The sequence below is a fragment of the Acanthopagrus latus genome, chromosome 15 (assembly GCF_904848185.1).
Source record: "Acanthopagrus latus isolate v.2019 chromosome 15, fAcaLat1.1, whole genome shotgun sequence".
In the NCBI taxonomy this organism is placed as follows: Eukaryota; Metazoa; Chordata; class Actinopteri; order Spariformes; family Sparidae; genus Acanthopagrus; species Acanthopagrus latus.
The window spans coordinates 16,294,843-16,320,110 of record NC_051053.1 but is presented as its reverse complement, the minus strand read 5'-3'; the positions used below and the strand labels follow the sequence as shown (position 1 = coordinate 16,320,110).

The following is a 25,268-nucleotide window of genomic DNA, read 5'->3' as shown; positions in this document are numbered from 1 at the left end:
CAAACATTTGAGTTAGCGGGTTTCATTTGCACATAGATAAGCAATATCATGTGGCTTTCACTGCACTCTGCTAATCAGCACAGTGTTGTGCACTTTGACCTAATAGGCTATTGTTGGTACAAAGCCAAGATAAAATGTATTTTGGATATCAATTAGCATATGCAACACCATGCAAAAACTTTTAATGACATTTTAAAAGTCAATCTTAGATGAAGAAATATCCTGTAAATGTATTTTCCCAGTATTTTCATATGGTGGTTCATGTATATTTATATTGTAGTCTCCAAGGATAGGTCATTTACTCCATACAGTTTATTTCATCGGTAGTTGCAGTTGGGTTTTCCTTGATCAGAGAGTGTCCTGCAGCCATTTTCCAGTAGAGGCTTTAAAGTCGCAGGCAACCTGAAGAGAGGATCTGTCGTATTTTTGTGGAATTTGTAATGGGTAAAAAAAAAGGTTACAGCTGAAATATGGCAGCCTGTCAAGTTTCTCAACTGCTTGTTGAAAAAAACAGAAGGCAAACCAGTTTGAGCCTGCAGAAAGCCTGTAGAGAAAGTTTCCCATGCTCCATTTTTGATGTTTGAAGGAATGAACGGCAACACTAAAAATGTAAACATGACCCTTTCAGGGCCTGATTGACCCACAGAAGGACTATGGGTAAAATAATGTGTTGCGGACCCAGTGTAGGTTACCTGCTCTGCCCATTGACTTATCGAATGTTGCTCAGTACAGTCAGACTTGATGACCATATCTAACTCGGACCAGTGGTGCACAACCTTTCTATTGTACCCCAGTCTATTGGAGTACAATTGGGATTGGGCCTTGGTCTCTTTCATAAATACCTGAAACTTTCCGATAGAAATCATCTTCACTCTGAGCATTTAACTGTGCTTTACTATCTTATTTTATAATGTTGCGCAATCATTGTCTTTGAGGACTAAATTTACTGGCAGGTTGTTTCAGCTGGAGAGCTGGACAAAACCCAGGACTTAAGAAATCTGCCAAGCGCTCACCACACAGCTCACGTCTGCTTGTTAAAGTTGTTATTTTAATTGCTTTGAGTGAGTATTGACCAGATGTGGACAATTACAGTATGTAGTAGTAGTAATAGTAAACCCTACTGTCTTATTATGTTTGTTCTTCTAGAACTTTGAGGAGTATCCAGAACACAGGACCCACTTCTTCTACTTACTGCAAGCTGTAAACTCTCACTGCTTCCCCGCGTTCCTCGCCATCCCCCCTGCCCAGTTCAAACTGGTGCTGGATTCCATCATCTGGGCCTTCAAACACACCATGAGGAATGTGGCTGACACTGGTAAGGCTGCTGATAAACACGCACATACAAATTTTACTACGTCTATTAATGTTCACTTAGAGCAACAACCCCTCGAGCATAAATACTAAATGGTGTAAACCAGATCTGAGCGTTGTGTTTTATCTTGTCATGAGGACAGAGTGAGTGGCAGGTGGGGATCATCTTCAAACAGAAAAAAACCTGTTTGTTTAAAAGGTGTACTGTGATAATTAACCTCAGCAATACTGAGACGCTGCCATTGAAATGTGCGTCATGTACTGCGTCTCCAGTCATCTCTCTGTTCCTGCTCATCCAGGCCTGCAGATTCTGTACACGTTGCTGCAGAATGTTGCCCAGGAGGAAGCAGCCGCTCAGAGTTTCTACCAAACGTACTTCTGCGATATCCTACAACACATCTTCTCTGTGGTCACCGACACATCACATACTGCCGGTGAGTTCACACGCTGTGAGCTGTGGGGACACTGAGCCGTCCAGATTTACTGAACACACACAGATAAAGCCTCTTGGAAAGATGAAGTGATTTAAGATGAGTAAAGGCGCCGTAGTAAAATGGTGTGCACATTGCTGTGTGTCCTGCAGGTCTGACGATGCACGCGTCCATTCTGGCCTACATGTTCAACCTGGTGGAGGAGGGGAAGATCACTACAGTGCTAAACCCCGCCAGCCCCACCAACAACCAGGTGTTCATCCAGGAATACGTGGCCAACCTGCTCAAGACTGCCTTCCCTCACCTACAAGAGTGAGTATCAACACACATCAACACAAACACAATCTGCGTTGTAATAACATCCACATTTGTTAATCATGACGTTGTTGTTTGTATCAGTGCTCAGGTGAAGGTGTTTGTGACCGGGCTGTTCAGCTTAAACCAGGACATTCCTGCCTTCAAGGAGCACCTAAGGGACTTCCTCGTCCAGATAAAGGTGAGGCTGTCGGAGTGAACAAGTCATGTTCAGTTTTCTCATTCATTTGTCCCCTTGAGAGAATCGGCCACTGTAGTATAATGAATTTCAATAGAGGAAACTGATTATTTTTTTAGTTTTTTTTTTAAACCTCCCATGCTATGTGATTATGGATCAATATCGTTTTGGGTAAAAAGCAAGTAGATCAGTCTTGTCAGTTCTGAGAATTGCATTAGTTCACAGTAACGAAGCCTTTAAAACCAAGAATCATATCACCAATAACAATATCCTGTCCATCATATCACAATGACGATGTAGTATCCATATACTGCCCAGCTTAATTGTGAGGCATTCGCACAGTCTTGTAGCTCCTCTGAGTTTTGCGAGCGACTTGATTCGCCCCCAGCGCTTCATTTAATGTGATGCATTAAAGTTGTCTATCCATGTGTATTTGTTTGCTCGGTTAACTTTAGCTTATCAGCAGTGTCCTGCATAGCTCCTACTTTGCTGTTTGTTGTCTGTGTGGGGTTATCAGGGACCACATAGTTGGCTGCTTAGCTGCTGTTTCCAGAAATAACATTTTCCTGCATGACCAGGTCTTTCTAAGTACATGAGAGGTTTGTGGCCACTGTGCCAGCTTATTGTTATTGTCAAACTGTGGGTGATAGTGACACAGTGTTTTCTGGTTTACTGAAGACAGTTTGATGTCACCCGTCGCTTTGGAACATTTACAGTTTCTTGAATTGTTTCGACTAAAAGAGCCTTATCAAATAAATGTAATATGAATTGATAATGAAATTAATTATTAATGATAAGTACTGGACAGACGGACATGTAGCCTGACTGCAGCTAACCACAGTGTTTCTGCATTCTCTGCTGCTATTCCAGGAGTTTGCAGGCGAGGACACTTCAGACCTGTTCCTGGAGGAGAGGGAGGCGTCGCTTCGTCAAGCCCAGGAGGAGAAACACAAGATCCAGATGTCAGTCCCGGGCATCCTGAACCCTCACGAGATCCCCGAGGAGATGTGTGACTGAGCAGCAGCTCAACCAAACTGTACAGTACTCCAAACAAACAAACAAACAAACAAACCCTAACCACAGCAACCACAACAAAAACCCAAGAGAGAGGCACTTGAGTGAGATGGGAGGCCGCTCACCCTGTGCAGAGTGGCCCGTCCCATCGGATGTTTGTTGACCAAAACAATGCCAACAATATGTAAATGATTACCGCGTCACCCTGTGGCCCTTTTTACATAATCTGCGTTTTTTATGGAGATTTTTTGTGTAATATCTTTCCAGAACTGTTAATCTGAGCTTCTGTTTTGTTGGCCCATCTCAACACCTGCATGATGAGGTTGTAACGATTAGGACAACTTAACCATCTTTGTTTTTGTTCAGTTCCCTCCGCCTCCCATGTTCTTTTTCCCAGTTCTTCCCTTCTTCCATATATTTGTTTATATATAAATATATTATATATATACAGTCCGAGCAGGGTTTTTTGTCAGAAACAGCATATCTGTCAAGTCGGCATAGAGGCTTCTAGACCTGTGGTGTGACAGAGAGGAAGTGGTCTTTTAGAGGCGCACGCACCGCTTGTTTGGTGCCCCACGGCATTGTGGGCGAATGTGAATCTAACGGATAATGAATGAAGGTCGAGTGATGCTGCTTCGTGTATCAGCATCTGTTGCTCATGAGTTATGCTTCGCCTGCAAAACCGAGTGTTCGGCCGCTGCCAGCAGGAGGTTTTACACGGAGAGCAGAACTGAATATGTGCATATCATCCCAATTGTATAGCATCTTTAATACCATGGGAACATTTTTTTCCTTTTATTCTATTGTTTCTTTTTGTTGTGGGTGTGTGCGCGTGTGTGCTGTCGCCTAGTCGACATCAGCGTTTTGTTTTCCTCTAAGAGGATTGTTGCTCATTTGTGAGCCTTCATTATGGGATGTTTTAAGGAAGTGGCGGAGGTATTTATGGGTTCTTAGTTGGTTGCATCTTTATAACAACTCCTGTTTAACTCAGAAGGCTGAAGATTTTGAATTGTACTAATTTAGATTGTTTACCATGCAGTAGTGCTTCAAGACACTACCTTTAGAGCAAAATGAAAAATAAAACTGGGTTTACATTTAATTTTGTATTTTTGCATTTTTCATTTGTACCTGTTTGAGTTCTGTCCAAATAACAAAAGGCTTTTTGTCCTGAGAGCAAATGAAATGCCAACGAGTTTAATTAGGAAAAGAATGTATAAATCCAAATAAGTACCCAATCTCTAATGGCAAATTTCCCTTCTCAAGGTGTTACATTTGTTGTGAACTTTTTGAACTGATTAAAGTTGAGAATTTTATAACCCCGTCTTTGCTCAGATGTCTTAATTTCACAGCAGAGAGACATTTTACAGATGTTGTGTTACTTTTAATACTAATTTTTGAGTCCCTTTACTAAAAAAAATGTCGACCTATCGTTACTTCACTGTTCAGAATGGTGTATGTACAAAGTTTGTTTTCACATTCATCTACTGAAGGGCAAAAGTTTCTTTGTTCTCTGAAACCTGAATTAAACACGTTTTGTATGAACATGATCTTAAGACATCACGACTAGTGAGTCAGTCCTGGTTTAACATGCAGCTCACACAAGTTTGATGTGGAAACTTCAAACCTCACAGAAGGATACAAAAGACTTTTGGCAGGAAGTAAGGCATGACAAAAAGTATGAGTACATTTATATATTTAAATTTTTTTTAAAATCAAAGAACAAGGGGATGGAATTCGAGGAATTTTAAACCACATAATTCAACTTTTGGGTGGAAAACCAATCCGATAAATTACAATGAGTGAAGTTCTGGGCTGATGCCAAGGATTAAAATAACGGTTTGGCCAGTACTGAAGTCATCTTATTGTTCATTATTTAAAAAAAAAAAAAAACTACTAAACTTTTATAGTTATCCAGCCCTTCATTACAAGAGTGTCTTTGAAACAGCACAAATTCAGTCATGCAAATATATGAACATCCGTTAAGATACTTGCATGAAAAAAATAATTTAGTTATTTTTAAGTACCTGCTTCAAAAGCCTTTTTTAGTCCCCTTTACAACTACTCAATGCCAAGACTTTTTTCAGTTCTTACATGGCCTTACAAACTGATGGCAGTGATGATGAGATGTTTAATGAAGCCAGTTGAAGACTTGCGAGACGTCTGTTTCTCAGAGAAGAGACTCGGATGTACTTGTCATCTTGTGCTCAGTTTGCACCGAGGCCTCCCACTTCTCTTTCTATTCTGGTAAGAGCAAGTGTATGCTGTTCTTTGAGGGGAGTAGTGCACGCCGCTGTATGAGATCTTTAGTTTCTTGGCAGTCTCTCACATAAAATAGCCTTCAATTTTCAGAACAACAATAGACTGACAAGTTACAGAAGAAAGTTCTTTTTTCTGCCTATTGTGAGGCTGATCACACCGACATGAGCCGATGCTCCAGATACCAAACCATCCTGAGGAAAGACGATTTTATTGGCCTCTAATCAGTTTTCAGCTGTAGTGACATCATTGCACAAGGGCTTTCTAATGATCAATCAGCCTTTCGATACAGCAGACTTGGATTATTTAACACATCGTGCCACTGGACCACAGGAAGCGATTGGATGCTGAAATGGGTCCTCCATACATGTTTGCAAATATTCCATTAAAAGCCAGCTTCTTCCAGCTTAAATGGTCATTTAATAATGTCTAGACTGCATTTCTGATCAATACAATTTTATCTTAAGTGAAAAAGGAGATTTATTTAAAAAAAGAAAGTAGTTTTTAAGTGACCCCAAACTTTTAAGCGGTATATATTTTTGGCCATTTATCCACATTTCATTGTAGATTTTGAATGTGTTAAATGCATCGAATATGACTTCTCACTAATGAGAAACATTCATTTAAAGATTTTATTTTCCCATTTTCTGCACAGCCCTGTACTGGGTCAGACGCGTGTGAACTGGCCAATCAGCGCAGACTGGGTATTCCGGCGGGGGTTTAAAGAAACAGGAGAGACATATTCTTGTCGTAACCCAAAAGAAAATTATGAAACCAAAAATGAGCATAATATGTCTCCTCTTAAACAATAGGCTGCTGGTTTAGCAGCGTCTGCTCCCCAGTGTAAAATATAACTTCATCAAACCATGTTAAATTTATCTCCAGGGCTCACTTCTCCTTAATCCCCTGCACATAAATCCTAAAAGGAGAGGTGGATGGTGATGATGATGATGGATGTCTTCTGTCATACACACTGTGGCATCAGGCCATTTCCACTCAGACATCTTTGGCCAAGGTTGGTGCTGTGTAAGGTGAGCGGGCCACTAATCCCTGTTAACATACTGGTATTACATTAAAGGTTATGATGACGCCCCGCCGCTGAAAGTTGAAACACTCATCTGACGCAATCCCAACAGCCTGTCAGCTCTGATGCAACCAGAGAGGAAGCTGCTGGCAGATACTCATTATGAGACTTACAATTCTGCACTGAAGGCTTAACTTCGCCACACTTTGATTCAGTTGTTGGGGGTCCGGTGTGTCAGCTGAGGGCCTTTAATGTTTTATGTCAAAACCTGGATAGTGGCCTTTTTATTAATGGCTGCAGATCCTTATTTCTAACATCCCAACACCCCTTTAAAGGAAGGCTTTTGCTGATATTAAAATATAACTTTGCAGCGTTAGAAAGTCAGCGCCTCTTCCCTCTGGTGTAATACTACTTCATATGTCTGCTATGATGCTTTCATATCTGACCATCTCTCTGGGACTATAATTCAGTCCGGCTGTAACTGGACCCCCCCCCTCCCTCCTTCACTGACCCAGATCCAGAGATCCTCAGCTACTCTCGGCATCCGCTGTCGAGGAGAAGAGGGAACAGCTGGGGTGGCCCCCGCCCACTCACCCAGCTACCCAGAAAGAAAAAAAAAAAAAAAAATGCCCGCTCTACTCTGCAGCCCCCTCATGCCCTGCTCTGTGTCTCCGCTGTGGGCAGGGAGGGTTATTAATACCCCTGTGAGTAAGCTGGACAGGAAGAGCCAGGTTAGCACACCACCGGTCGGTGCCTCTTTGACAGAGAGGGCAGCTGACCCCTCTGCCCAGCGGCATATACCAGACCTCTGCCCAGGCCTGTCACACTGTTTCGACAAAATGAGCCAGAAAAACCCCCAAACATTTAACAGTGACAGGAGCCAAATCAATGTTTTCGCTTAAAGTCTTTCTTCCGTGTCACCTGGTAGTAAGTCGGAGCAGAGGTGACAGGTTCTGTTCAAACTGGGGCAAAGTTGATTGCGGAGAGCCCACTAACTCCCCTGAGGTTATGTACTGCCACCAAGTGGACAGCAACTGGCAAAAATCTGTAAATAAAATCTGTAAAATAAGGGTCCAGCTGACTGGAGTTCAGTGTCATTCATGTTTTATTGGTCCCAGTGTTATACAGAGCAGTTCCCTTATACAGATAGGAATGACTAGAACTATATCTCTACTAGAACTGGGGGAAACATTTGTAAGTAAGTGCAGCATCTGTCTAGCCCAGTTGGCTGGACTTCACCACTAATGGTCAGGGACAGTTCACCCCAGAATCAAATGTACATATTTTTCCTCTTACCAGTGGTACTATTTCGTCGTAGAGATGTCTGACTTCTTAATTTGAAAAACTCCACGGAAATGTCTCTTTCCAGAAAATGTGACCCATTACTAAAGAAAATCCACAGACCTTGCTGTAAGCAGTTTCATGTCAGAACTATTGTCCTTCCACCAAATTACATCTGCAAACTGAACTGCAGCACAAAAGGAAGTGTGCATCTACTCATGGAGATGTTGGTGCTCATGAAAGCAATGATGTGAATATTAATGTCGTCAGCTGAGCTGTGACGTTAGCTGGCTTAATTATCTTACCCAGTTAATCTCTTGCCCATATGTAGATTGACACTTCCTCCTGCTCCTTGACACGGTAAGGATATAGTACCTACACAAAACTGCTCAAAACAAGAGTAACAGGGTCATGATATCTAGAAACACACAGAGCTGTTGAGGTTTCCAAATTTATTCTTTTGGCGCTTTGACCACAAAAAGCCGAGTGCCATCTGGTTCCATTATATTTGAATGAGGGCAAAAATCTCAACAGCTGATATCTCTAAAACTAATCAGTCTAGATGGATACAGAGTAGTTGAGGAGAGATATGTATTTATTTTGGGGTGAACTGTCCCTTTGATTTGACCAGCAGATTAACTTCAGTAAACTGGATTTACTGGGTCTAAATGAGATAAGATATTCAGGTGAGATGGTTGGAAAAGAATAAAGTAACATTTCTCATGTTGTCCTTGTCCGTGAGACACACACAGGCTGATCAGTTCAAGTGCCTTTCCTAAAAGCTGAGCTGGATCCAGACTTCTCCTTGTTTTTCAAGGAGTGACCACAGCTGCACAAACAAAACAGCTAGCAGAGTGACGGAGGAGGATGCGGTCGATGGTGATCCATACGTAGTCACCTGAGTTAAGCGGAGGGGGGGTGGGGAGGCACAGGACTGACGGGGGGTGAGGGTGAGGACAGAGTCCACAGCTGGGTTAGTAGTGCGAGAGAGGCTGCCAGGAGGAAGTTATTTAGTTGCGCTGAGCCCTCGGAGAAAGACCTCGCCTTCTCCTCTTCATCAGTTTTCATGCTGGTCTCTTCATCGGCTCAGAGGCCTTTTAGTCCTTTATGTTGTCCGGATTTGAGCATAGCGCATTTTAGATCTACAAAGACAGAAGAAAATGGTGAATTACTTAATGAGTCAAGGTAAGGTGTGTGTGTTTGTGTGTGTATTTGTGGGTGTGTGTATAGAGTACCTGGGTGTCTTTTCTGAACTCTGTCTGGATTGAGAGGTACTCTTAAACTGCGCTTCCAGTCTGGAGTAGATTCCCCCTGTAGGCTAAATGCACATGCACACACACGCACGCACATGCGCCCGCACGCGCGCACACACACACACACACACACACACACCAGTTGTTGAAAATGAAAACAATCCCACATCAGGCAGCTGCAAAAACTAGGACATTAGTGCTGTCAACACCACACACAAGCACAAGACGTGGACTAAGACAACAACACCCTGATACTAACTCACTAACACTGAGCATGTATATGTTATATCAACAGACACTTACCTCTTTTGTGTCCTTCGATTTGCTCTGTTCCTGATCTCCAAACCTCATCTTAGTCAGGTGGCCGATGATCTCCACCATGCGACGCTGGTCTGATTCAGAAAGTTATTATAAAAGAATAAAAACACAACAGAAATCAGAGAAAATGTACAAATAAAAGAATAAGCATACTAGCATACTATTTTGAAAGAGTGGCATACACTTGCTGTGTCTAATAAAATCAAAGTCGAAAACAGTTATTTCCTCCTTACCTTCCTCCCTCTGAGCATCCTGGTTGTATCTCAGGGAGCGAGAACTGTCCCACTTATTTTTCTGGACGCTCACACTATGAAAAAACACAAAACACAGGCAACTGTTACATTCAGGCAATGACACGGGGAAATACACACCTGGTCTAGTGAGGTGTTAAAATATCTTTTTCAGGAGGGTTAGTAGAAAGTTTGATGTTAGACTGATCTTTATTAGCTGTAGTAAAGAAAGATATTCAAGGATTTCATCTTGGGCTCCAGGAAACACTGATCAACATTTTTCACCATTTCCTGACATTTAATATCCCAGAGAAGCGGTCGATTACTCAAGAAAATAATCAGTTAGTTGCAGCCCTAGATACATTTAATAAGTGTCAGCTGCAACTGAAACAAGCACGAACACACTTCCACTTTTATCTAATACTGTAGATACAGAAACATGTAAACCTGAGTAGGTTCTAAATTACGTTGTGTTTGCGGATGGACTTACGTGAAAGGTGTGTTGTCCCTGGTCTGAGTCTGAGGGAAGAGAATCAGAGCAGAACAGAACAATGCAGGTTTCAGTTTTGAATTGTGTTAAGTAGGAACGATCAACACAGTTAAAATACAGGTAATGGAAGGTAATGTAAAAGCTAACGGAAATTAAATAAAAGCGATAAATAAGATCAAGAGTAGTAGAGACAACTCTAACTACAGATACATGGAAGCTGGAGTATTTTTGCTAGAATAACAAATTATGAAAAACTTTTAGTGTGTATTCTCGAATTTTGCATAAATAAAAAGTCAATATATTGTAAAAAGCAACAGATCCACAGCTATATTAAAGAGAATTCCATCATCTAAGTACTCTGGATGCAACTTTACACTGTTTTGTACCACAAGACCAAAAAAGAAAACTTTTTGATATTCTAGCTCCATTATTTTGCCACATTTCCCTCCACTGTAGAATCTGATTGGAGTAATAATGAACTGACTCACTTTCTCTGTCTTGTCTTTGCGTTGGAAGTTTGGAGAGGACATTTGTTTTTTCAGAGGTCTGTGGGCCTTCTTGGCCTTCTTAGCAGCTGGAAAAAGAAAAACACAAAGACATGTTGAAATACGCTGATGGTGTCTGACGCCACCTGCTGGACAAACAGAGCAGCTGTTTTATTTTCCACCCTTAAAAAAAAGGTTGTAACAACAGTGAAATGCTAAAAATAGACGTGATTAATATGTAGAGTGGGGGGTGGAACGGTGGTGATGAGCTATAAATAGAACAGTGTTTCATTATGCGTCCTCGTTTTACATTTATCACTTAAACTACAACAGTGACTCAGTGTTGGAATGAAGCAGCTAGCAGCTCCACAGAGGTCAAAGGAATGACAACGTGAGCAATGAGACATTTCATGCTAAAAAAGCACGACATTTATAAAGAGGTCAGGCATGATTAATGATCGTATAGCGTGAGACCCTGAAGGCGTCATACGTTACATGATTTAAGACGCTCTGAGTGATGCAAAATGTCAAATTTAACGTTTGTGATTTCTCCTCTCAACACTATCTCCTCAGATAACATATAAAAAGTGCAAATGTCTGCCTAGTATAACAAAAATCACACAAGGAAAGAACATTTAATGTATAAGTATGAGAAAGAAACACCTGTTATGTTCCGATATTCCTGAACACTCACCCCTCATCAGCCTAATAACCATGTTGCAGTAATAACCATTATGACTTTCAATCACTGTCCACCGCTCGAAAAGGTTTTCTGTGATTACCACAATTAACAATATAAACGGCAATTAAACTGTCATTACAAGACGACTCTGTTATCATGGTAATGACGAGACAGTTATGAGCCTGATATTACACCGCACATCAGCATTTTAGTTACATGATTATTTCCACGACTCGTTTCTTTCAGACAAGCAGTGGGCCACACCCTTAAACCACAAAGCATCACAGACTCATCACAGTGTAAATCACGTCATTCACCAAGTTAAAATACCAAAACTACACTCAACATAAACAGACATGTTTCATGAGTTGAAGTAAAACATCTGAGACTCAACCTTTGAAACAGACATGTTGTTGTGGTAATGAAATTAATATTTATTTAATGGACAGCAGCTCTGGTGGACATTCCTGCTGTCAGGATAACGACTGCACACTCCCTCAAAAAAACATTTTAGAGCGACCTCTTATTATGACCAGTCGAAGACACACCTGTGCACTGATCCTGCTGTTTAATCAGCATCTTGTTAGCCACAGCTGTCAGATGGATGGAGTATCTTGGCAAAGGCGAACTGCTCACCATGTGCTCAAATTTGACGAAAAATACTGTAATTATTTCGTATTTTAAAAGCAGCTTGCTTGTCTGTATATCATCTACAAAACTGATACTTTATAGTAATTTTGATAGCTAGACTGTGCTCACCATCCTCATCTGGCAACTTGCTTTTAAGCTGAGGACTTTACCCAAGACTCTGGGAGGATGGCTACATTTCTTGTTTTTGTGAAGAAATAGTTCGACAAAACTCTCCCTACAATCACAAAAGTTACTTTTCTGAGTGTTCGGTTAAACAATTGAGTTTCAGTGTCTCATCTTCCTTCTTCTTCTTCTGAGAAGGAGGTGGTGGACTTATTTTAGTCAGGCCAGCCTTCTCTGGTTCTAGTCTTTATGCTAAGATAAGCTAATCATGTTCTGGCTCCAGCTCTACACTTAATGCACAGACACAGGAAGAATACTAACATTTTCATATCACTCTTGGAATGAAAATTAATAAGTGAATATGAAATGTTTTTTCATAATCGTGAAATGCTCCTTTAAATCATGAAATCCCTAATCAACATAACTCAAGTACATCCCTTTAGGTGTGTCTCAGGTGAAACCACGTCCTCTGTCACTCAATATTTCTTGCGGACGCCACACATTCCAGTACAGCCATTATAAACTCCACTCCACCTTGTTTCTTGGACAGCTCCTCTTCATCTCCCACCTCATCTTCAGTGACCTCTGACCCTGTAGTGTACTCCTCATCCTCCGACAGGAGAGACTGCTGCCTCTGGAAGGACACAGGTTACACATTTCAGGCATTACTACTCATCTGCTTCATCACACTGACTTTAGATGGTTGCACCATCCACCCGACATGTGACTAACCTAAGACAAGGTCTCAGTAAAAGCATATGTAGACAGCCAGCTAACAAAATGAACAGAATACACACAGACCATGACTAGAACATAAGCAGATGTAATGAGGGTAATGAGAGAAAGGTCCTACCAGTTGCAGACTCCAGTTTTTCAAAAGGGAAAACTGGTCAAAAAGAGGAAGTAGCAGAAGTCAGAATCAGAAAAACTGTACACGCAGCAAAGAGACACACTGGTAGAAGAAAAGCATCATACAGAGACTTACAGTGCTGCCGTCTCCTCTAAGAGGTCCGAGCAGTGTCGGCTCCAAGAGAACGTCACAGTCCTGAACCTTTTCTGTGCTGGACGGAATCTCCTCAGTACTGTCACAGATACACAACCAATAAAATAATATGTCATTGGAGCCTTCAATAACAAATGACACACACACACACACAATGCAAAAAAAGTATCTTCAACCAATCCGCACACTCACAGGTGGTGCTTACCTCTCTGCAGGCGGCGTGTTCGTCAAACACACTGCGTCTCTGTGCAGCAGCAGGTCGTTAAGGACTCTGGTCTGGGCTGAGGTCACCTCGTCACAGTGCTCCTCATCAGGTACGTTCACTATGTGGTCTCGCATCTTACAGCCCTGAAAACAAAAACACAGTTACACATAATTGTATCTAGATCAAGCGGCATGGTGGTGTGACCCTCTGAAGGAAAAACAGTTAAAGTTAATGGATGACTCAGGATTTCTGAAGCCTCAACGCACAGCTTGAAATGTGTTTCACCCACAAATATATGAAGACCTGATACTGGGGTCAGTCTGGGGGACATTTAGGCTTCCATAATGTTTGGATGAAAAAACACTGAATGAAATAAATTGCTGAAAAATAACTTCTGTGTTATGTGTGTAAGGGTGAACTGTGAGCCTCTTTATTAATCCCAGCATGAAGTGGGAGGAGGGCATGGAAATCCTCTGGACAAGCTACTTAAGAGCATGATTTTACAAGCAAAGAAGAGAATCTTGGTAATGAGTAGAGTGTACAAGTGATGGCAATTGACAGGCAGCTAACAGTTTTACTAACCATTTGAAGAGAACACACATAGGGTTAGATTTGTGTAATATTAATATTGAATCAACTACTGTTTTGGTTAAGAGGTGTTGTAAAGTTTTGAAAAGAACACACAGCATTGTGGCAGTACTCGCAGTAAATTGTTTATAGGCCAGCCCAACCTGCATAATTTAAACAAAAACATGAAAATCTTGGGAAAATGCCCAATAAATAAAATGGCTCTTCTGGGTATAACTAACAAGTTCCTCCTACAAGCCCCAGGGGAAATAAAAAGGTAAACTGAAGGTGTATAGGGGCTTGGGGTTTTAATGGGGTCCCAAATAAACTCTCCTCCTCACTCGAAGTTGTGGTTGGCCAAGAAAACAAGAAAAGGGCCTGAACAGACCAGAGTTTCTGGCTGACAATCAAAGGGAAATGAGGTTTGCGGTGGGTTAGGGACAGATTCAGACTGAGGGTGTGAGCCTCCTGCGTGCCATTCCCCACCTCTTTTAAGCCTTCACCAAAAGGGTGTCATCACACCCTGATCTCCTCAATCAGGAGTCAGTCTTCCCACCTGTGCACAGGTGATCTGAATCCCTGCAATCAGTCACGAGGGAAAATCAGCACAAACAAAGAAAAGTCTCAAAAAAACATCATCATCCAACCCAGATTCCAAAAAAGTGGGGATGCTATGTGAAACATAAATAAAACAGATGTATTTAATGTTTTACCTCATCATCTTCATTGATTTATATAAATGTTTGCTTATTCCCAATTTGCTACCAGCAAAACTTTTTAAACAAGTTGGGACAGGGGCATAAGGATTGCTGCAGCACTGGGTCATCGGATCATGATTGGGTGCGAAAGGGGCATCCTCGAGAGTCATTCACAAGCAAGGATGAGGCGAGGTTCACCACTTTATCAAACACATGACTGTATGAAAAAAAATCAATTTGTTGATTCTCTTGTACTTTACTGTGGCACAATATAGCATTATTACACAAGAGGGATGAAGTGTGTGCCCTGTGTGTGTGTCCATACCTTGGGCATACCAGTGGGATCAAAGCGGAGAACCCTCTGGTTGCAGCAGGGGTAGATTCCTGCACCATGCCAGCCTTTCTCTATTCCCATGCCAGGATACAGCACACTGTCTGGGTGGTACTTACAGTGGGTCAGCTCTGCACACACAAACACCTATACGCACACACACAGACACTCTTTAGGTGAGGTTGAATATACTGTGTCATAAGCAGACATGTGACTCCAAGTCCAAGTTAGACATGTCCCAAGTCATGTATTCTTGAGCAAGTCAAGTCAAGACACAGGTTGTCCATGATATTCAGTTAAATAACAAAAATGTTTCATCATGAGTCTAACTTCTAAAGTCTCAAGTGATTACATATCTGGGAGGTCAATGACTCGTGTCCATATCTCTGCCTTCCACACACACACAAACACACACCTGTTGGCAGCGGAAGCAGGTGAGGTAGTTGATGGTACCCCAGATTCTCCAGTAGACCAGGACCCAGGACTTGAGCTCCTCATACAGACCCGTGATGTATTCATGCACATCCCAGCTCTTCTGTCTGCACAGAAGAAGAAAACACACTGACTGTGAATGCAAATGAGATATTTCTGTTCTCCATGAATTACTGCTGACAGCTACAGAACTATGAACTACAGACATAACTATGAGTCAATGAGACAGATGAGACAATGCTTTGTCTTATCAAACAGCTGCTGTAATACCTGGTGTGCGTATAGATGATTTCTCCACGAGCATCAACGTTGATTTTCCCTGGAACACAAGAAATTTTTCTCTCTGTGTCTTTGGTCAGCATCTTAAGGCACAGACCACACCTGGGATTAAACACACAGATATCCACAGCAGTTAGACTGCAAACTGTAACAAGAGAACAAATTGAATATAAAGGGAAGAATAACAAATGCAACAAATGTTTATGAAGTCACACATGACTGGGATAAAGTAGGTAACTGCTTAGAGACACTAAGAAACTCAGTGCTCCTCCTCACCTGTAGAGAGTGGAGGCGTTTCCTGGTGAATCTCTGCTCTGGTAGTTTGGATCGAAGAGACGCTCAATTTTCTTCTGAAACAATTTGCTTCAAGGGTGAAATAAAATTTAAAAAAAGGTATTCTCTATTAGGCTGCTTTTGCTTTTTTATGTTGCCACAAAAATACATTAACTGAGTGACTGTCACATGTGTAAGGATGACCTCTGATCACAGACGAAACTCTGTTTATAAAACATTCATCACATTGCTTTGAGAAAAGCCTTCCCATCTCGTCACCTTTTGAACTTGTCCTTTTTGTCCCTGATGTCGTCGGCCTCGTTGTGGTTGAAGAGTTCGGAGATGCGTGTTGCCAGGTTACTGTTGATGCAGTTCATGTTGCAGGGTGTAGCCACGATGGCGCTCATGTGTTTGTGGCAGTAGTGGATGCACTCCTCCACCTGAACGTGAACAAACATACACCACTCTCATAAGACCTTTCACAGCAATGGTATATTTAGTCTCTGTTGCTCTACATGGATACTAATCAAACACTTCTATATCACTGATATGTTGTTAGCACTTAATACGTACAGCAGTGGTGAGTAAGTTAACTGAAAACTAGAAGCAAAAGAACATCTACACTCTAAAGAGCCATGCAACACAAACTTAACACAGCTCTATGTATGGGCCTCTTGTTTTTCCTGGACTAGGAGAGATTAACAATAACCAGATCTGAAACACACACAAATCTGCAAGCTTCTCATGCTTTGCGGGCAACTCCAGCATCTTCACTATAAGATATTCTTGGGAGTACGTTGTTGCATTGTTGAAAGGCCACATACCAATACATTTTTTTTTCTAACATCTGAAAAGCAAAAGGCCCCAAGCACATCACAAGACTTTGCGTCACAGGTCACAACACTTACTAACGTATCCATCTTCAAGAACTCGGAGGAGATCAGGATTGAGATCACATTGCTGGGCTCTGTAACCGACAAACACCACATGACCAACCAACCAAGCAAACCCCACAACCAACAAACAGCACAGAACACACAGCCAGTGACACACCAAACACACACCACGTTTAGTGACCGATAAGTCGAGCACTGTCCACGAATTTACACAAACAGGTGGTGAAAGTGACAGCTCAGGCATTCCCATGTGTAATAATGTCATATCTGTTATTGTTTTACGGTTGTTTTTACCGAGCCGCGGTTTGTCCTTGTTTCCCTCTCCTGCAGAGTTCCTCCTGACGTAGTTCATGAGCCAGTCGAAGATCTGCACATCACAGTGGACGGAAATATCCACCTCCTCCCACCTCTGTGGATCTACGGACAAGTACTCAGCAAAGTAACGCATCTCTTTAACTAGAAGATCTCTGGGACACGTGAAGTCCTGCTTCAGGTTCTTGGTCTCGTCACACACATGGATGACCATGTTGGGACTGCAGGAAGAAAATTAAAATCCATTGTTCAAAAAAATTAAAACCCACGGAGAGCACAGATTCAAAACATCTACAGCTGCCTTCAAGTCCACAGGGCATCAGTGATTCATACTTTTTGACAGATTGAGGGTGATTTAGATAGAGAAAGTGTGTTTCTATGTGTGAGGAGTCAGTGTGTATTTCAATGAGTTCACTGCGGTTAGAAACGAAAGAAAACTGAGGATGAGTTCTCGGTACATACTCTCTTGGCTTCTGAGGTTTGTCGTTCTCCTCTGTTGAGACTCTTCTTTCTTTCTTTTCCACAGAACTGACTCTTCCTGAGGGCGTCGACTTGGAGCCTGATGGCACCAACAGAAACATTTTTAAATGCACTCTAACCCAAGTTACCAAATAACAGTCAATACCAAACACCATCAACAAACATTATTTGGTGCTGAAATTCATTTTAAATAAGTATTGTACTGCTCTAAAGTGTAAGTTTGTTCCAGTAGTCCATGTCGTCTTTTGAGCTGAATTTAGGCCCTTTTAAGATTTAAGACCTGCAGATAAGTGAAAAAAATGTTATCTGTGCTACTCAGGTTGGTGATGTCTGACCTGTAACTTTGCCGCTGCTCGGGCTGCTTCCTGTCTCCAGCATGTCACCGCTGTCCAGCAGCGTGGACAGGCCATCTGGAGGGGAGGGGCTTCCTTCTGTCAGGGCATTACATTGGTTGTCCACATGAGGAAAAGCCCCCGTGCTCTTCAGCTCATCAAATCGCCGGGCACACTGTAAGATCCCATCAGTGCCACAGTGTTATTTCTTATCAACAAGGGAGGTCTAATGTTAGTAACCATGAGATGAAAAATGGATGGTACTAGACAGATGAAAAGGTAAGTGGATGGAAGCATTCATAGTTATCCGGCATTCCAGTTACCTCCTTGGGAGTGAATCCTGGAACTAGCTTGGCCACATTGTCCCAGTTTATGGGCTGGGGCACCCCCCATAGAGATCCCAGCACCATGTCCAAAACCAGGACGTTGTTGTCATAGGGAAAGTTGTTGTTGTCCGAGCAGAAGCGGCTCATCTCTAAAGAGGAAGAGGGGTGACAAACAAAAAGGCAGCAAGTCAGGAATGAGTGATTCAATCTGTATGATCATCATATCAAAATAGAGCCTAAATGGTTGGTTGATCAATAGATAATTCATTTAATTTCATTTTCTTTTCTTGAAGCAAGAAAACTGAACACTCTCTTGTCCCCAGCTTCCCAGAATTTTCCGCTTTATTTTGTCTTATGTGATGTAAACTGAATATTTAGGGGCTTTTGATGTGCTTTTTCACCATTTACCTACATCTTATAGCCCCAATGATACATTTATCGATCAATAAAATGATTATCACATAATGAAAAAAATAGTAAGTTGCAAGTATGAAGAAGTTTGAGACCACTCCTCTGTCATGACTACAATAGCAGTTTCACACAAAATCAATGCATCGGTACTGATTGATGAATACTGTGCAGCTCTAGTCATCTAATTACATGGACTTAGTTTCGCCAGTTTCTATAAAGGACAGCCTTACTTCAATACTAATATTAACAACTGGTTAACTTACTCGCATACATCCAAACAAGTAAACAGACATTAATCTAAACTGTATATGAATTGATTTATAGAAAATTTTGTTTGGTAACTGATATCTGTGAAGTGCGTCATGAACTGTAATTTAAACTATGATTTACCAGCCCTAAATCAAGACACGTCGCTACATTCTGAAGGCTTTGCACAGCTTCACTCTCCATTATGTCGGCAGCCAAGGACTCAAACCTTTTAACATAAATGTGTTGATATAGGAGTATTATATAAATTCGTGTTAAGTTATACAACAGAGAAACTTAGTGGTGTCAGTAGTGATGCTAGCGCAGGCCGAGTCCCTCTGTCCTCCCCAGGCTGCAACAACACCGGGTGCTTTTGGGTCAAATGAAATCAACTGGTTCTCCTAATAAACCTTATTCAAAAGAGCAAGAATGGTAAAATATCGTTAACGTACTTATCTGGAGTGAGATATATTCCTCCCGGTCGTCTAGTACAGTAAACTCAGCCGGGTCCAGTCTCATGTCATTGTGGATGGATGATGCTGCTGCTGCTGATGCTGCGCTCTTCTCCTACCTGCAACCATTGCTAATGCTAGCTAACTTTGCGGGACAGGATCCGCTGCCTTCACGTACTCGTCGTAAACTCAGTAAAACAAGCTCCACACGACGTGTCACGACCACCAGTAAAGCAGCCGTACATGTCACTCAGGCGTTGACAGGTGTTGCTGTCGTCTTCAAATTAGGCGTCGTAAGGTCAAGAAACATAAACTGTGAGACATACACAATCATAAACCATTTTTCTCGCTTTTAGCTAAGTTGGCAAATCCTGCAAAGTCTTTTTCAGTACAATGGCAATGCAATCAATTCTCTAAGACATTCATAAAACACCATGATCACGAGGTGCAAATCAACGCGCTGTTTCCAATGACGAGATGAACCTCAAATCTCAACTGCATCGGCAACTTAGTGTTTCCGATAGTCCCTGAAGGTAGCATATGCTTCAGTTGCTAGCAAGTCACCTCGCTTAGTTAGCGACTATTTAGCATAAATATTTGTATGTGGTCTAACCCCAGTTGCTCGGGGGAATTGTTACAAGCGCGCAGCACTGCCGCGATACAAACACGGCGGTCGAGGTTTTAAATACCCAGACATGTAATGGTTTTTCTTTGGGTCCGTCGGTATCTGCGACGCTGATTCGTCCCCGTTGTCGCACTGCAGCAGGTTAGGCGTCCTGTTGCTAAGACACAGCGGCCGTAAATCGCCCGTTTCTACCATAAATCCCCCTCAGACGTCTCAGCAACAAAACATGTGCATGGAGAACAATACTAACAATGAAATTATTATTTCTATGCATACTTTATATTATACAACCAATGACAAAACTACACAAGGGTCATTTTGGTTTTTGAAAAACTTTATTTTCAAAATAATTATATTAAATATTTACAAAATTACTTTCTGTGACTAACTGTTGAAAATGTGCAAAATTAGCCCTGCTTTTCATTACAAATGAATCCAATCCCATTTGCTTCACACAGAAAAATACAGAGGACCAAGCAGCCTGCAAGTGAACCAAGTACAAGGTTACATAATTACATTGTCAAACTAAATACCCTGGCTTTGTCCATATACTGTCAGTATGCAGATGATGTATCAGTGCACCTCATTAGTTTAAATATTGAACTTATTCCTGTTATCAAACAAGCTTGAGATATTACATCTTATATCAGACAAGATCTGAAGAACAGCAGTGTACCTTACACACTGCATAAACAAAACTTTCTTGTACAAGTGCTGACTGAAAAGTGAAATGTGAAGGTAACCTCTTTATCTGAGACAAACTGGCTCTAAACAGAACAGTACAACAATAAACATGTACTGAAACCATTTTGAGCAACAACCCTTTTCAGAACGTCCAGATTGTGTTTGCAGATTTTAATCATTATAGATGAAACAATGCACTACTTTATGAGTGTCAGGGTGTTTCCCCAGATATCTAAAGTCAGCTGATTATTAGTCAAGATTTAAGTTAAATGCTGCAAACAAGTACTGACTTAACACACATAGACATATAGAGATATGCAGATAAGCATCACAAGTCTATCTTCTCAGGGATATTTAGCGCTGTGCTGGAGGGCAAACTGGAGTTGGATGTTCCCACACTGAAGGAAGCTGGTGTTTCTGTGTACACCGACTCAAGCAGCTCCTCTGCGGAGGCTGAATTGGGGGTAAATCCTAGTGCAGGATTTGACTCTGGATGTGCAGCAAGGGCTGTCTGAGAGGCCTGTGTGTCGCCTTGCTGGACCTGAGCGAGCCTCTCCATCTCTGCATGCTTACGGCCTCTCCTCTTGCCAAGGACCTTCACATAGTTGGCTGGGACAAGTCCTGTGGTCTGACCGTCCACGCTGGCCAGCAGCCAGCCTCGCACCCTGGGCTGTTGCTCTAAACAGAGGGGAGAATATAAGGTCACAATCTGAGCTCCTCAACATGGGGGAATGTTCCCAACGATCCTTTAAAAAAAAACAACACTGTTCTGTTGTTCCAAAATATGCCTCCGTTCCCTTTCCATTATTAACAACTTTGTTGATGATATAAACTTTAAAAAAGGCTATTTGACTGCTATCTTAGCAATATAAGCTAAATAATAGGATAACAACAAAAACTCTTCTAAACAGGAATCAGCAATTTTTGCACTTAAGCTACAAACAACATATAACAAAGTTCTGGAAATCCCGTTCTCTTGTCAATTAAAAAAGAAAAAAAAAATTCAAAAAATCAAACAATGAAAAAACAGTTTAAAAGGCTTTTCTGAATTAAATGAGAATTTAATTGTACTCCCACAATGATAATGCTACTAAAACAAGTCTCAAACGTAACTGACTTTATCAGAGTTGTCTCTAATAATTTAAACGATTAAATTCCCATACTTTTTAAACAGTAGTTCAAACTTAGACTAGACACAAAGAAAACAGTTAAGACTCAGCACAATTTAATCCTTAGGTTATACACTGTCCAAAAAAAAAAAAATTACATCACATTGTCAATAGTTAACTGGCGTCTAGACAAGAAGCTCATTTTTTATAAACTGACATTTGAGTGGGAAGACATGACATTACAGTGCAAACTATGGTGATGTGTAAATAAATGTGAATGTTAATAAAATATTATCAAGTTAAACTGACAAGAAAAGGGTAGCAAAGTTTAATCGACTGACTAATCACTCACAGTATTTACGTTAATTCTGGAAATATGGAGGTACCCACACACTGATCTTGACCGTTATCTACTGTAAAACAGGCTAGCTAAAACATCAGCCTTGAATTTGGTGATAAGTCACCTTTGGTTGTGTATGTATAATTTTATATTGTGGTAGTGACAATGCTGGTTGCAACACTGACCATAATGGCTTACTATACCCAGATGTGTTGGACTATTTTTGTATGAGAGAAACATGACAAAATAAACATATGTCCGGCTCTCTCACCTTTTGGGGCAAGGTTAAGCATGTCTCCACTCCGCAGAGAGATCTCTTCCTCCGAGGCAGCTGAAAAGTCATATTCTGCTCTGGCCACCACATGGTCATCCTCTCCGCTCGCCCAGTTGGTGGCTGAATGAAAAAACACAAAACAGCGTTACTTGTTAAAATTGGGAGTAAAACACAGGTCACATGCACAAACACTACGACATTTGTCGGGTTGTTACACACACACCAAAAACAACTGACTCATACTTGCTGCCTTGTGTACAACTGATGTTAATCTTTGACCTTTTCCAGCTACTATTCTGTCACTTGCCCTTTCCAGAGTGATCAGTGATGGTTGTCTAGTTGATATTATCTAGAGCAGTGATTCTTAACTGCTCTCCACTAAGCCACAAGAAGGTTTCATTCCAAGTGATTGATAATGCCAGTGGTTGTTGAGATTGGCTGGAAAAAACCAAAACCTTAAAGACTTGATGACAGCTGCTGATTAAAGTGCAAAAGTGAGTCCCAAAATACAGCTTGTTACATCATTGAACCCAAATTTGTAAGGATGCAGATTTGAGAACAGCTCCTGGACTTAAAAGGTTATGTGTAAGAAAAAATGGAGATGTTCACCTCCTGATCTGCAAGTACTAAGTTGTGAATGTTAGTCTCACCGCTTTCTTCCGAGCCGGGGCTGGAGCTCAGCAGCTTCCAAATAAGGTAGGGTCCCCCGAGGACTACTGCGAAAAACAGAAAGATTGGCCAGGACTTCACGGTCTGATCCTCCATCCCTGACCCCTCTCCTCTGGATGCACTTGTTGCCAGGGCATCACTTGTACTGTCTGCCCACAAGTCCTCAACCTCAGAGTCTGATCTTCTCCCCAGCAGCCTTTGCAACCGTCGGTACAGGTAGCGCAAGGTGCGCACCAGAGCAAAGGCTGACAAAACTCGGGTGAAGTGTGCACGCAGCCGTGTAAGGTGGTTGGCTACGTCCAGCACGGCACGGAAACTGTTATACACTGCTGAGAAGGTGGCGTCAAGCATCATGCTGACTGAGGCAAAGGCCTGTACAATGCTCTCGATTGACTGGAAGGCACCGCGGCTGCTCTCCTCAGCCTGCTGCACAAATCGGCTGGGGGCGACTTCCTCCATGTGGGAGAGGCGGTTGTACCCTCCAAGGCCATAGCCACCACCACCATAGCTGTAGGGGCTGTACCCCCCATACATGGAGCTCCCATAGGGGCTGTAAGAAGAGGTGAAAGAGCTGTAGGATGGACGGTAGGTCTGCTGAACGGGACGAGGGGGCACTGGGGGCACCATCCTGGTCAGGACAGGAGGGCCTGCAGAGGCAGAGGAGGGGCCTGCATAGGATCCAATGTTTGTAGACCTGTTTGGTGAGAAGGTCAAGACAAGATATACAGTTCAAACCATCTTAAGTCTCGTTGCGTCACTTTTGTATTAAATGCAACACCACAATCACCAGTTAGCAGGTATTTGATTAAAGATTCAGTGTCGATACAGGGCCAGTCCAGAATAACTTGTATGGTTTTGCTGCGATTAATGATTGTTTCATTACTGAAAAATCTGATGACAATTTTCACTACGCATTAGTGATTAATTTAATTATAAGCTGTCAAAAATGCTTATTGCAGTTGCTTTTTTTTGTTTTACGATCCATCCCAAACACGCTTCATGTACCACCATAAGACAGAGAACATGCAGCAGGCCAATACAGTCTAGAGGCTGGAAACAGTGTACGACATTTTCCTTGATAATGACTGAAAGGATTAAACGACTGTAATTAGTTATTCTAAATAACTTGCTAAAATAAGCTCGATCAAAATTGTAAGACTTCAATCCTGGTTAACACGTTATAAATATGGAAACAATACGTCCTCAACTAAATAGTGCTTTCTTAAAGTCATTAGTGACCTAAGGACGATGAGAGGGAGACGTTTTCAGAACTACTCTAAGTGAGGGAGGGCAATTAAAAGGTATTGTAGTTTATGAAGGGAGCCGGTAGATAAACATGTAACTTTATCCACAAGACAGCACATGACGGGGCCTCGCTGGGCCTAACTCGTTGAGTAGCTGCTTTACATTGGTTATTTTAGTTATATACGGCTGCCGTTGGCAAGCTGTTCTTACTATTGATCTACGCTTGGTGATCTGGTAATAATACACAGCACATAGTCAAAGTCTCCATTGTTGGGGTGATAAGCCTTCGCTTGTGCAACAACCTTAGCGTAGGATAGCTAACACTAGCAACAACAGCTAACCACCAGTCGGTAAACACTAAAACACGTCATACGATGGCGGGCGACCTAACACGGCCTGTTTACCTGTAGTTAACAGGTACACTCATTGCCCCTGGAATCCGCCTTTCCCATGGCTTTGGTGGAGCCTGTGAATCCATCGCAAAATATGTCCACAAAGTGCGAAAGCAGAACACCGAGCTCCGTTTCCCCTAACCGCTTCTCCTGCTGCCTTCATGCGCACCTCGTAATTTCCAGCTTCTGTCATCGTAACTCATGGGTATACGGATTCATTGCTCTAATGGGGACTTTAAATGACATTGAACAATATTGGGTTTACTTAGGATAGGCTTTATATCTTTGTCTATTACACTTTTTGCTCTGTATCTTAATTTGCAGACATATAATGGAAGGTCCATGATCGAAATCGAATTCAAAACACCTTTTCCCAACAACTCTTAAAGGCAACAAATCAACGACCAGAATGTTGTGGTCAGACCAGAATAACTGATAATAGATATATTTGAGTTTATGCGACTAAATCTGTCAAAATCGATGTATAGAAATTTTTTGAAGTTGATTTGATTTACGTCTTTATGTATTTTTTTCGCTACTTACGTTTCCTTCAAATCCATGTACAATTATTCTTTTTATTTTTCACGCTTGATTAGTTTTGCCTGAACCCAAACAAATGCACTGTGCGCCGGTGTCCAGTAGATGGTGCTGTCTCTCATAAGAAAA

The 25,268-nt window shown here is 41.8% G+C and overlaps 3 protein-coding genes and 1 long non-coding RNA gene across 12 annotated transcripts in view; 2 read left to right on the top strand and 2 right to left on the bottom strand.

The window, feature by feature from the left end:
• xpo1b (exportin 1 (CRM1 homolog, yeast) b) overlaps positions 1–4,569 on the top strand; it is a 29,069-nt gene extending 24,500 nt beyond the window's left edge. For 3 of the 6 annotated variants that reach the window (XM_037122955.1, XM_037122961.1, XM_037122957.1), the window contains 5 exons: positions 1,147–1,315; positions 1,611–1,745; positions 1,895–2,054; positions 2,142–2,238; positions 3,106–4,568. In XM_037122955.1, coding sequence (XP_036978850.1) covers positions 1,147–1,315; positions 1,611–1,745; positions 1,895–2,054; positions 2,142–2,238; positions 3,106–3,252 — 708 coding nt within the window. In that variant the 3' untranslated portion in view covers positions 3,253–4,568. Of the gene's footprint in view, positions 1–1,146; positions 1,316–1,610; positions 1,746–1,894; positions 2,055–2,141; positions 2,239–3,105 lie in introns of all 6 variants that reach the window. The other 3 variants (XM_037122958.1, XM_037122960.1, XM_037122956.1) reach the window with 2 other exon arrangements.
• A 3,047-nt stretch (positions 4,570–7,616) lies between these two features.
• kiaa1841 (KIAA1841 ortholog) lies at positions 7,617–20,051 on the bottom strand. Of its 4 annotated transcripts, XM_037124116.1 has the most exons (22): positions 19,927–20,051; positions 19,265–19,541; positions 18,153–18,304; positions 17,833–18,004; positions 17,480–17,576; positions 17,000–17,238; positions 16,718–16,776; positions 16,089–16,249; positions 15,813–15,899; positions 15,528–15,638; positions 15,241–15,364; positions 14,820–14,972; positions 13,230–13,372; positions 13,007–13,103; positions 12,875–12,907; positions 12,556–12,655; positions 10,590–10,675; positions 10,102–10,130; positions 9,615–9,688; positions 9,367–9,455; positions 9,046–9,121; positions 7,617–8,952 (listed from the first exon to the last, which is right to left on the bottom strand). In XM_037124116.1, the coding sequence occupies exons 2-22, from the start codon at positions 19,329–19,331 to the stop codon at positions 8,897–8,899; spliced, it is 2,205 nt and encodes a 734-aa protein (XP_036980011.1). In that variant the 5' UTR covers positions 19,332–19,541; positions 19,927–20,051; the 3' UTR covers positions 7,617–8,896. The 4 variants fall into 4 exon arrangements, with proteins under 4 accessions (XP_036980011.1, XP_036980013.1, XP_036980010.1 ...); XM_037124118.1 differs by having other exon boundaries at positions 9,046–9,128; positions 19,265–20,049; XM_037124115.1 differs by having other exon boundaries at positions 19,265–20,049.
• Positions 13,214–17,961, top strand: LOC119033706. Its single transcript, XR_005079352.1, has 4 exons — positions 13,214–13,338; positions 17,036–17,144; positions 17,544–17,711; positions 17,817–17,961. It is a non-coding gene; the product is annotated as an uncharacterized LOC119033706 (long non-coding RNA).
• Positions 20,052–20,202: 151 nt separating the features above from the next.
• On the bottom strand, positions 20,203–24,786 carry pex13 (peroxisomal biogenesis factor 13). Its single transcript, XM_037124120.1, has 4 exons — positions 24,615–24,786; positions 22,947–23,659; positions 22,294–22,416; positions 20,203–21,251 (listed from the first exon to the last, which is right to left on the bottom strand). The coding sequence occupies exons 1-4, from the start codon at positions 24,686–24,688 to the stop codon at positions 20,902–20,904; spliced, it is 1,260 nt and encodes a 419-aa protein (XP_036980015.1). The 5' UTR covers positions 24,689–24,786; the 3' UTR covers positions 20,203–20,901.
• Positions 24,787–25,268: the final 482 nt, after the last annotated feature.